This window comes from Sparus aurata, chromosome 23 (genome assembly GCF_900880675.1).
Source record: "Sparus aurata chromosome 23, fSpaAur1.1, whole genome shotgun sequence".
NCBI classification, from domain to species: domain Eukaryota; kingdom Metazoa; phylum Chordata; class Actinopteri; order Spariformes; family Sparidae; genus Sparus; species Sparus aurata.
The window spans coordinates 7,478,844-7,491,508 of NC_044209.1; the positions used below are offsets into that span (position 1 = coordinate 7,478,844).

A 12,665-nucleotide genomic window follows, 5' to 3' on the forward strand; every position below is an offset into this window, starting at 1 on the left:
GTTACATTCAGCTTCACATGGACCAAATACAACATTCAAATTCTGCTTACACGGAAATGCATCAATACTAACACTCCAGTATAACATAGAAATATGTACGTATACATGTATACAGCATGTATTTTGACAGCTCTCAAGTTACATTAAAGGTGAAGATTGTACATACGAGACCTCTTATTAAGTCATAAAATATGATGCATTGTTACAGATCTGATGACCGGTTGAGTCATTGATTATAACAGCATATTGTGTGAAGTAAGCAGGCCTATCATCCAACATCTGCAACAATAAATGAAATGCATAAGGATGAATTTGAAATCAAAATATGTAATAACAATAATAACCTGTAAATTCTTGAGTGTACTTGGCTGATAATAACCTCACTTCTGTACTCTCTTCTGTACTTGTAGAGGTCTATTTAGTGGAATTTTTATTGGAATGAATGAATGTATGTGCGTCAGTGCACCAGTGGGACATAAGTGTACATATTTAAAACATCATGGGTAATGTGCAGAAACAACTAACTAGCTTTTAAGTGAAATATTTAGCTCATGTTAGCCTCACCAGTCAGCAGGGAGTCGAATAACATCTAGCCAGCCTCGAGTTTGACTGATATACTGCACGTACAGGTGAGTAACAGCTGAAGAATCTCGCCTTTGAAACACTCACTCAACAGGTTCGTGTTCTCTGATGGCTCAGCTCTCTAACTCTTCTTCAGCAAGTCTCTCTGAACAGACATCTGTAGTTCACTGGGTGACGTCTGCAACTCAAATGAAGCTTCTCTGTCCGGACGCTGACCAATGTTCTGTAGATGTTTGAAAGTGACTAAAAGTCGTATGACGTGCAGCACGAGGAGCTCACTCAGACCTGCTCTTGCGGCTCTTGCAGTATGTGATGAACCTGTTAAAACTGAACATTTACCCTTCCATTTACTCGAATCTAGAGACACCCTCTGGTCAGACTGCTTTACATTTGGTTCTGCTAATCACCATTAGGCTGAAGAAGCAGATTCACAGTGGATTAAGCCACTGTCTCCATTGAAACATCCCCAAAAATGACTAAAACATCACGCGGTCTAAATAACTTAAACAAATACAGCTGTTCATTCATTATGTTGCTGCCATACTACTGAATGGTTATATTTTGCATGAGAAAACCAAATAGACGATCACAGAATAGGAAAGACATTTTAAACATAAACACTCTTGATAATTAACATTTAGCGTGGAGCTTTTTCCTCTCAGTTTATTATCCTGATCCTGAGTCTAAAAGATACTTACTGTAAAATGGAAAATAAGAGTCAGTTGAACACATTCTTTCCCAGTGAGGGTTAAACATCATGCTTGTGTGTGCTTGAGTATATGAGTATATATATTTTTCTAACATGCAGTACCGACGAGGTGCCGGAAGATGTCGCCGCTCCCTCTCCCTCCGCAGGGACGCTCTGGAGGCTCCTCTCTCCGCTGAGTGACTGGAGCCCCTTTTTCTCTGTTGTAAGAGAGAGGGAATGGGACAGACAGAGATAGAGGTGGGCAGAGGTGTGACTGAGTGGACAGACAGAGGCAGAAGGGAGACTCGGAGCCAGCTGGGCTTTTGCCATATCTTATTTTTATTTAGGGATTTCCAGGGAGCGGAGGAAAAGGCTCCGGCGCTCCGGCTGTACAGTTGTTCGTGCGTAAACGGGATAGGTCGTTCCCCCCCAAATTCTTAGGAGTTGTTCTACACTTTGAGACTGAGCAGTTTGTTTGGAGGTAGTGTCCTGGGTGGAGTTTTCTTCGCCTCGTAAGATTATTTCATTCATATCTAGTTTCTCTTGCATGGTTGTGCGTCCAAGTTATCCACCCGAGCATCATTTACTGTGATTCTGCTGCTTCTCCTCTCTTGTCTTCACCACCACCATCATCATTCATTCTCGTGTTATTAATTCTGCTGCTTTTTGTCTCCATTACTTTTTTTTTTCTTCTTCTCCAGCGCGCTGCACGGATTACAATGCAAAGGGTTTTGGAGGTTTGGGTCACCTTGGTGACAGTTTCTGCGCTCGCAGAGCGGGTGTTCGGAGGGTACGGGCTCAGCATGTTCGCCGCGCAGTCTTCCCCCCCGGACCCGTGCTATGATGAGAACGGGAACCCTCGGAGGTGCATCCCCGACTTCGTCAACTCCGCTTTCGGGAAGGACGTGCGCGTGTCCAGCACCTGCGGCAGCCCCGCCGGCAGGTACTGCGTGGTGACCGAGAAGGGCGAGGAGAGGACCAGGGACTGCCACACGTGCGACGCCGGGGACCCCAAGAAGTCCCATCCACCTGCGTATCTGACGGACCTCAACAACCCGCACAACCTCACCTGCTGGCAGTCCGAAAACTACGTGCAGTTCCCGCAGAACGTCACCCTCACCCTGTCGCTCGGCAAAAAGTTCGAGGTCACCTACGTGAGCCTGCAGTTCTGCTCACCCAGACCCGAGTCGATGGCGATCTACAAGTCCATGGACTACGGCAAGTCGTGGGTGCCGTTCCAGTATTATTCCACCCAGTGCAAGAAAATGTACAACAGGCAGAACAAGGCGGCGATCACCAAGCAGAACGAGCAGGAGGCCATCTGCACGGACTCCCACACGGACATGCACCCTCTGACGGGCGGACTCATCGCCTTCAGCACTCTGGACGGCAGACCGTCGGCGCACGACTTCGACAACTCGCCCGTGCTGCAGGACTGGGTGACGGCCACCGACATCAAGGTGATCTTCAGCCGGCTGCACACTTTCGGGGACGAGAACGAGGACGACTCGGAGCTGGCCCGAGACTCCTACTTTTACGCGGTGTCGGACCTGCAGGTCGGAGGACGGTGCAAGTGCAACGGGCACGCTTCAAAGTGCGTCAAGGACAGAGAGGGGAACCTGGTGTGCGAGTGCAAACACAACACGGCGGGACCGGAGTGCGACAGGTGCAAACCTTTCCACTATGACCGGCCCTGGCAGCGCGCCACGGCCAGGGAGGCCAACGAGTGTGTCGGTAAGTCTCCCCCTCTTTTGTCCTTCACCGCCGAATCATTTCATCATTCACCGAATCATCCACTTTTTTTTTCTCTCTTTCGCTTGATTATAATATTCGATTCGTGCAATATATAGTCACAAATAAATCACATTTTGGTAATCGGTGCGTCCAGCCGTTGCGCGCAAAAAAATGACGCACAAGCCTGTTCGTTAAATTGCTTTTTTTTTTCTTTTTAAGATTTCTTTTTCTTCCCGGGAGTGACATTTAAACACACACACACACACACACACACACACACACACACACACACACACAACTCTCCTATGGAAAGTGAACGCTCTCGATTTCATTCTGGAGAAATGTTCGCGCTTGTAAACCCAGATTAACAGGAAGGGGATCTGACTTTTAATGAGGTGATAATTAATTTGGCTGTGGCTAAATAAATCCCAGAGCGAGAGGAGGAGGCCCCGAGCTGAAATCACACCCTGAACGGTAAAAGAAAAAAAAAAAAACAACCATCCGGATTGTTAAAGAATCAAGAGACGGGGAAATTAAATTAAACATTCAAACTTAATTTAATTGGTGAAATGACTCATTCGAAAACCAAAGAGATTTTATTATTACATTTTTTTGCCTTTTATTATGTCTAAACTACTGCTGACACAGGCACAGGAGAAAGTGACACGTCTTCACATAAAACTCAGGCTTTAAACGTAAACACAGCCAGATGAATTTAGGCCCGAATTAACTGCGAATGGATGAAATAATTGTTGGATTCAGTACTTCAATTTTCTAACTGAAATTTATGTCATATTTATGAAAAAACGGCCCGTTTAAAGACACTTAAATACACCTAATTTAGCTGATTCGTAATAATCATTATTCGAGGCCAGCTGCAGCGCACAGCACACAGTCTGCGGAGATTAAAACCAAAGAATTTAAATGCTGTTGCCCATTTATTTATTTATTTTCCAGAGGCTACGTATTTGTTCAATGTGTGCACTTTGTCGACCCCTTGATTTTTATCGACATTAAGAAGAAAAGAAAAAGGCCAGGAAGTCATTTCAGCAAACAAAGTGCGCCTGTCCCGATGCGTAATTGCGCCCTGACCCGCGTTTCCGACTGTAGTAGGAAGGAAACGTTGCAGCTGTGGAGATAGACTGCAGGGGCGTGTTGTGTTTCCATAAGCAGGTGCTATTACAGATTGGATGGCCGATTAAGGCGGGTTTTATTGACATTTTTGGCACGTAGAGTATAAACTGCTACTTTAGAGCCAGCAAAGCGCTCAGAGAGGGAGGACAAAAGCGCGAGGTAATCTGAAGCCAGATTGGATTCTCGCAGCGAGTGTATTTGCTGTGATGCTTATTTTCAGCAGGGTTAGGGTGGGGGGGCTTAGATCAACAGCTCAGGCCCTCCCACCCCCCCCAAACCTCCCCCGAGCTGCAGCGAGACAAACCTGGAAAAGTAACAAGTTCCGACAGTGCCATGGTTTGCTCAACCAAACGGAACAAGTGAACAAGTTGTTCCCCCTTGGCCTCCGCCTTTTGCCTCTGCACCGCCAGCACCTCGGTGTATTTTACTAAAACAAAAGGTTGTCACTGGTGGCATCCATCTCGCTGTCAGTGGGAGGCCCCTCTTTCACCGTCTCGCCTTTTATTTTATTTTTTTTGTGCGAGCAGTGTCATCAGATAAAAAAAAAACGCAGAAAAGCCAGACCGAGCATGTCTTCCAAAGAGGAAATACTAAGGGTGGGCCTGACACCTAAAAGAATAAAAGAAGAAGACCCGGGGGAGGGCTTGTTTCAATTGAGCAGTGGGTCCATATGGCCTGGCAGTGGGGATGCAGAGTGGTTTGGTGCTAATGATCTGTCTGGATTCCTCCTCCCTGCTGTAGGACATCCACCTACTGAGAGAGGGAGGTGTGGTTATGGTCTCCTTCACTGGCTGCAGGCATCAAGGCAGTGAGACAAAGTCAATTTCCCATGACTCTGCCTGCAGGGCTGCCATCAGTTTGTCAAGAGGCATTTTTGTTGGCAGCAGCGGCTTTTACATTCCAATCAGCCAGGCTGCACATATCACAAATGTGTGCATAAAATCAGGGCCGGAGCCAGAGGGGGTGACCAGGGGTGGCACGGGCCTTCTTGACTGGCCACCCGCCAGAGTCAGCAGATGATGGCTTGTTTGACTCGTTATTAGCACTGATGGCTGGAGCCCCGGGACCAGTATCAGAGCCAGACATGACCACAAAGTGAAATGAAATTTAAAATTATTATAAAAGGTACCCAGAGTGATTATAAATTACAAAGAGATGCAAAATGACAGTAAAAAGACACAAAATGACCACACAAAAAAAATAGAATACAAAGAGATAAAAAATGACAAAAAGAGATACATAAATTACAAGAATACATTACACATAAATTGATACAAAATGTGTATAAAAAACCCAAAACGACCACAAAGAGATATAAAAAGGCCACAGAGAGAGACTAAATGACTACAAAGGGGCACAAAACAACAACACAATTACAAAACATGACCACAAGTAGATACAGAACGACCAAGAGAAGATTCACAATTGAAAGTTGTAGAATTACTTCAAAGACACTACTAACCACAACAAAGACACAAAAAGAAATTAACTACAAAGAGGCTTGAAACGACAAAAAACAAAAAAAAGACATAACACGACTGCAAAGACGCAAAACAATCACAACAAAATGCCAAATGACTTCAAAGAGGCAGGAAACAACCACAAAGAGACACAAAATGACTACAAAGAGAGACAAAATGACTACAAAGAGATTCAAAATGACTACAAAGAGACACAAAATGACTACAAAGAGATTCAAAATGACTACAAAGAGACACAAAGTGACTACAAAGAGATTCAAAATGACTACAAAGAGGCAGAAAATGACCATAAACAGACACAAAAAATGAACAAAATGCCTACTGAGAGATAACAAATGACTACAAATACACAAATGACTGAAACAAAGACATAAAAAGCCCTCAAAAGCTCAAACCGCTCATGACGGGCCTTTCCAGTCCTGTGTCCAGCTGGCTGAAGCTTTTGGAGTGAATTTTGTCTAATTTAGCTGTTTATTTGGCACTCCATTTTTAATGTTACGTCACTGTAAAAAAATTTAAAATGTTTTTTTTTAGTTTAATTAAATGAATAATTAAGAAGAAAAAAAACAACCTGAAAAGCTCTACATGTGTGTGATTCATTAATGCATGGTAATGTTTGGTCATGACCTGTAATCTTTTATGTAGATGAATGAAAAAGATTGAGAAACACACACACACACACGCACATATGGTGACACGTCAGGCTCTCCTGTCCCAGGCAGCTGCTTCATATTCTCTCCGTGTTCGGCGTAGCACTGACCCCTGACAGTCAGGCCCCCACTCCTCTCCGGCCTGACTGATGGGCTGTGAAGGGAACTGTGGGAAACTTGCGCTTGCCAAGTGGGTTTTGAGGCAAGTTGAAAATGGTAGCCTTAGTCACTCATATGTGTAATTTTGCACGTTTGTTCAATTTCAGTTCTGTTTTTGCTGTCACCCCGCCATGCGATGTTCTGTTTTATAATGGCCGAGAGTCAGCTGGAGCTTCAATCAGTCTTGTTTTGTTACACTTTTGATGTGCTTTTAGACGAAACCTCTCCTTCACATGTCTGTTCTTACGACCGAGTGTTGTGTCTCTGGCTTTAGATGTGTTTGATATGACGGAAAATGGGGAATAGGGCAAACGCATGGGATAGAGATCTGCGATTCTTTGATCTCGAGGTCTGTTCTCGTAGCGATCATTTTGTTTGGTGCTCTGCTCAAAGTATTTTGCCGTTCATCAAACCTACGCACAGATCTTTGTGAAGAAGAGCCGACGTGTTTGCCACCCACAAGGTAGCTGAATTAGGATATGATTGTATCAATTGCCGACTGGCTCCGCTCCCAGTCTGTGCAGCTCTCACTGGCACTCTCTCCAACAGCTCCAAAAATAGAGTGTGGAATATAAAAACAGGCTTACTGATTTTTAATGAACCAACAGATTTGATTCTAAATATAATGGAAGAGATTTGAGAGCACAAATACAACTCTGTGTTGAAATCAAACATTGGCCTCCTGTAAGTCGTGTAATGAGTCGAGAGCAGTACTTCCTAACATTAGCCACCCCTGTCAGGTGAACTGAAGTTCATTTGGGTTTTGAAATGATTTTAAATTGCATGTTCAACATTGTTCAGTATATAAAAGTGGCTCTTGCAATAATGGATTTATACAATCATTGTTAGTTTCATTAATTGCATTTGCACAAACAAAATGCTGTAGTGGTAGAAGCTGGACCGAGCTTTAAACATCCATCCGTTGCCTTTAGCTAACCGATTCAACCTCTTATCCATCACGTTAATGTTTCAAGCAATTAACCCTTAACTTCAGCTAATTAATTCAACCATTTACACGTTACCTTGAGCTAACCAACCCATTAATCTGTTACCTTTAGCTAACCAACCCAAAAATCTGTTACCTTTAGCTAACCAATCCAATAATCAGTTGCCTTCAGCCAACAGTTTCAACCTCTTATCCATCACGTTAATGTTTCAAGCAATTAACCCTTAACTTCAGCTAATTAATTCAACCATTTATCCATTGCCGTTAGCTAACCAAACCAATAATCAATTACCTTTAGCCAACCAAACCATGTATGCAGGTCTAGACACATCACATCACATCAGTTAGTTACAGCAGTGCTTTGAGAAAACAGCATCATGTCTTTCTTTGAGCTACAAACCACTCAAATTACAGAAGCTCAGAGAGAGGAGACAGGCATGAGGATAGCCGACCCTCACAGCACAAGGACAGACCATTTACCATTGTCTGTTTTACAGACCCACACCGCATCTAAGATCAGCCTTCCTATTTAGCTTACAATTGGTGACTTGACTGATAAGATGCCTTTAGGGATGCAGGCTGACAGTGTCTCTGTGCTGGACCAGTCTCTGTCCAAGTGTCTGCCCGGGACCGCTGACACTGTTTCTGCTGATGGCGAATGTGCCGCCCGCCTCCCCTGGGTTGCCAGGTTGGGCCAGGCCGGGCCTGCTCACCATCTGGGTCTCATTTCAGCTCCGTGGCAGCAGCCCATGTGTCGGGAGAGAAGAATTTCAGTAAAACATGATGTCATAGATGTTCTTGTAATAGAAGTTGCACTGTCTCACTCGTTCGCCGGTATTTTGGTTCCTTCGCTCTCCTTCCCTGTCTCCCTGTCATTCTTTGGCCCATCGCTGTGTGCCTGCGCCAGGGGACAGTCAGCCATTTTCCATTTAATTTGTAAGCTGAGACATATTTGAGGGTTTTGACTTCTCACATGAATCCATTCAACAATAGCCGGAGGACATTTCTGTGGTTGTTTTTGTTTTGTTGACTTCTGTTTTGATCGGTCTCATGTTTAAATACATTTCCTTAACATATTAATGCCGTAACGAAGACAGGCTGTCTGAAAAGGCAACCGTTGGCTTTAACATGCAGTAATTATGGCAAAGATGCACGAGTTTAGGGATGAGACTGACAACAAAGCCGAGGTTCAACACTCCTGACAGTAAGTATGTGCCACACTTTAGTCCACCTTGAGCGAGGCACTGAGTCCCCAGCAGCTCCTCAGGCTCTGACCTTTGACCTCACTCTTGTAGACAAACAGAAAACCTCTCCTGTGGGGGACGAATTTAAGCATGAAAAATGTAAAATAACCCAGTAGCAAACATTTTAAGAACACTTTGGTCACAAAACATGTCTGAAAGGAACATTTTACTGAAGGAGAGAAGAGACTTTTCATTCTCCCTGAGGTCCGCAACAACCCTTAACAATTACAACCTTCAGATGTGCTGTGAGAATAGTCTAAATAAGACCGAGACCTGAAAACAAAACAGCAAAGTACCTGTCATCCAGGACACGGAAACAGAAATAGCACATGTGGGAATAAATAGCTGTTGGGTCAAGAAAGACATGAAATCTGGAGCGGTTCAGAGGAGACAGGTGTTTCTGCAGGTTAGAGGACGTTCAGGAACCTTTTGGACATCACGGCAGCATTAAATGTTCCTTGAGAATCCCATCAGGAGCAGAGTGTCGGTGAGATGGATAGACAAGCCTCAGTCATCCAGAACGTGTCGACGCTTGAGTACAGCTCGGGGGTGCCCGGGGAGGAGAACTCAAAGGGTTCGACCAATGGGAGTTCAGAGAAAGTGACGGTAGTGAAAAAAAAATTCAGTATATGAAATATATGACACCAATCGCTTTCAATCAGCGAATATATCAAATATAATGAGACTCGTGTGTTTTTCTTATGAGCATCTTCTTTTGATTATCTAATTATATCAGTGCAAACCGCCTCTCAGAAATGATTCCGAATCCTCTGGTGGCACACGGGGCCCGAACCAGCGACAGAAAACTGGAGCTGAACCTTGTGGAGAATGTGACAGGAACCGAAGCCGTCCGCAGGGATATGAGGCAAATTTTTTGTTTTCACTAACTTTGCTGCAAATCAGTCACAGTGAAATTGCTCAAGATCTGCCTGTGTGCGACTCCCCAACGCAGGGTCGAGTTTCTACGTCGCAGTTCGTGTTCACAGGGACTGAAATGTATCAGAGAAAAAAGCAGTCGGTTTCGTTTCTGCCTCCAGTTGTATACACTTCTCAGGACCGTGTGGCGGCCCCGCATATTTTAGCCGACAAACCACACGTCAGCTGCTTTTTGCATTGCCCCTGACACAACTCTGAACCGTGCAAAATGAACAAGGTAAATTAAGCCAATTTTGTAACCGCAGCCAAAATGGATCGATTGATTAGGAGAAGGAAAACAAACGACAAAGTCAGTGAACTTTCCCCTCTCTTTTTCTTTATCTCCCGATCATTTTCATACGGTCCCTTACGCACCAGCGTTTCACGATGACTCTGCTCAAACTCTTTGCTTTCAGAGACTTCATTCAAATTTCAATTCGATTAGCATAACCTCCAGAGAGCGCTGGCTGCCCGAATGGTGGGAAAATTAAATCTTAAGTCTTTTTTTTTTTTTTTTACGGTTTAGAAAAAGGCCAGTAATGACAACGAGATACACACAGTTAGCAGTGAATGATGTAAACCTTGCATAACGTCGTACAGTCATGACAGGCAGGCATGGGAGGGGTACGGTATCTTGTTCCGCGCTACACAGATCATCTAGTTAAATGTTGAATTCCTGACGCTACCTTGTATTGAAACAGCTGTGTTCAGCAGCACCCTCCTCTACGTGTCTTTGATATTATTCGCACGCGAACGGCAACAACAGCAGCCATTGTTTCGCGACGTATCCCATAACATCCTTTAACTCTGTCGTGATTACGGACGAGAGAGAACAATGCTCCTGGAATTGCTCTTTAATCTGTCGCCTCCAGCCCTTCTTGCAACATAAGCCTATGTGACTTTGCTAAGAGGTTGCTCTGTATACAATGAGACCATAAAACAAAGAGATGTATTTGGGGGGTGGAGGGGGGGGTCTCAAAAAAAAAAAAAAAAAGAATCCAAGCTCTGCAACAATCCGCTGTCCGCTGGGTAAAAGCTGCATGTTTGGAGGATTTTTGTTTTGTTGAGCTCATAATTCAAGACAGACACGACGGTTTGAGCCAGAAAGGTTTCACTCAGGCCTTTAAGTGCACACTGAAAAAGAAAAAAAAAAAAAAGAAATCTTGTTCTGCTATGCTGCGGACGGCGGTTTCGGAGCGGTGACTCAGTGTTTAGAGAATACGTTAGCTTTGATTTAGCGTCTCGGAGAGCGGGCCGTTAGGTATCTTGGCACGCATGTTGACCAATATGGAGCATATACAGGACACAGCGGGCAGATCGACACACACAGATCCTTGTGTTTGACAGAGAGGTGATAACTGTATTAGCCGGCTTGGCACACTGTGCTGTGTCATTGTTCATACAGCGAACAGTAGCACTGATGCATGCCTCCGGTAGCCAAAGCAGCGCGACCCCACCGTGATACAGATTCACTGCGATGTAACCAAACAGGCTGTTGTTTAAAAAGAAACACAAAGTTACAGTGTTAGCTTCAGCGCTGAGACCACGAGTGAGGTCCAATTTAAAGAGGATTTACCAGATTCCTGATCGAGATTTGAAGTTTGTCTCTTTGGGCAACTGATAAACTGACACTCTGAAGTCAGGGGACGTCTCCAAAGTGCACGCGCAGTGTCCAAGAGAGCTTCACAGGTATTCTTCAAGATTTCATACCAACTTTAATTTGTTTTTCTATGAACAGGCTCCAGATTCAATAAGTTATAACAATACATTTTATGCATATAGTCGCTTTCCAGAGCTTCACAATATAAATTCATAGATAAATAACACGAAAACAACACAAAGAGACGGATCAACAGACAGCAAAAACAGCCAAACACAAGAGAAAATAATTAAAACAAGTTAACCAAAACAAAAGCTGTATAATCTTTCATACACAACCTCCAGACTTTGAAAAAAGAATCATGCGCTTTAGTCAAATTCAATTCTGCCTCCTATTTTCCCCAACGATAAAACGTCAAAAAATCAATTCAACAACCCGCGTTAAACAACCTTTTTGTGGCCATGCAGTGTGGTGGCACGGTTATTAACCATTCAGTTCCTACACAGCTCTCATTTTAGAGACAATTGAACATTTTGACCAATTATGGTTTTTAGCTTGGATCATTAATTTTGGTAAATGGTCCACATGTTGTGTTATTTCAGCCTCTGGTATGAATATGAAAAAGACACAGACACAGATCATTTAGTGACGGATGGAGAGAGCGGGCGGGCCGTCGGTCGCGTCCCTCGCCGCTGCTGATGCACTTATTGAGTGAGCCGAGTGTGAACTGTGACCCAAAAAATGCAAACGCTACTCTCCGGGCCTCGTCTCTGCCCGTCTGTGGGCGCGTAAACACAACAGACGGCGCTGTATGACGCAGTCAGCGGGCCCTGAATGGCTGGGACGGCTCAAACTGTTTGTTTTCTTGTCTGTTTATTTGAGCTCGTTCGTGTTGTGCCCTGTTGTTCGCCGAGCCAAGATGAAATAGATGCACATGTTTGTGCGTATGTGTGGATGCTCTGCCCTTTGTGTCCACCGTCTGTCTACATGGAGCCGACTGCCGGGGCTTCCAGGGTGGCATCGGGACCACCTAGTGCGTGCACATCGAGCCCCTTTGAGGCGCTGAAGCAGGGCAGGCTGGGAATGATTAATGGGCCAGCGGAGTGACACGCTCCGCGGCTCAGCTTCAGACCCCCAGCCAGCTCTCCTGCTGCGCTGCCACCCGACACAGGCAGCTCAGTGACAGCGCTGTTTGTACGCCCACACACAACACACTTCCCCCAGTGTCACTTACCCGACTCACCCCCTGTGCCACTTCCCCCTCGTCCCCCCAAAAAGCATTAAGGAACTCTGCACTGGAGGCATAAGCTCCTTTGGCTGGTGCCATCCTCCCTGCTGTGCTGTCGACACAGGGGTCTTTTTACTGGAAGACAAAGGCGACAACTGACAACTGGATCAATTATAGTTGAATAAAGTCTTGATCCTTATTAGCATCGCGCTTACAGTAAGTCCGCGGGGCCTTTTCCTCTCCTGCGGTTTTGAGGGACGCGACGGAGCCGTCGGTGTTGAAATCAAACTGCGGCTTAATACCC

At 44.9% G+C, this 12,665-nt stretch overlaps 1 protein-coding gene across 2 annotated transcripts in view; it reads left to right on the top strand.

Moving 5' to 3' along the window:
• The first annotated feature begins 1,450 nt into the window (after positions 1-1,450).
• Positions 1,451-12,665, top strand: part of ntn1b (netrin 1b) — a 45,881-nt gene continuing 34,666 nt past the window's right edge. The window contains exons 1-2 of one of the 2 annotated variants that reach the window (XM_030408694.1): positions 1,451-1,782; positions 1,972-3,004. In XM_030408694.1, the coding sequence (XP_030264554.1) occupies positions 1,990-3,004 (1,015 nt within the window). In that variant the 5' untranslated portion in view covers positions 1,451-1,782; positions 1,972-1,989. The remainder of the gene's footprint in view (positions 1,783-1,971; positions 3,005-12,665) is intronic. The other variant, XM_030408695.1, reaches the window with a different exon arrangement.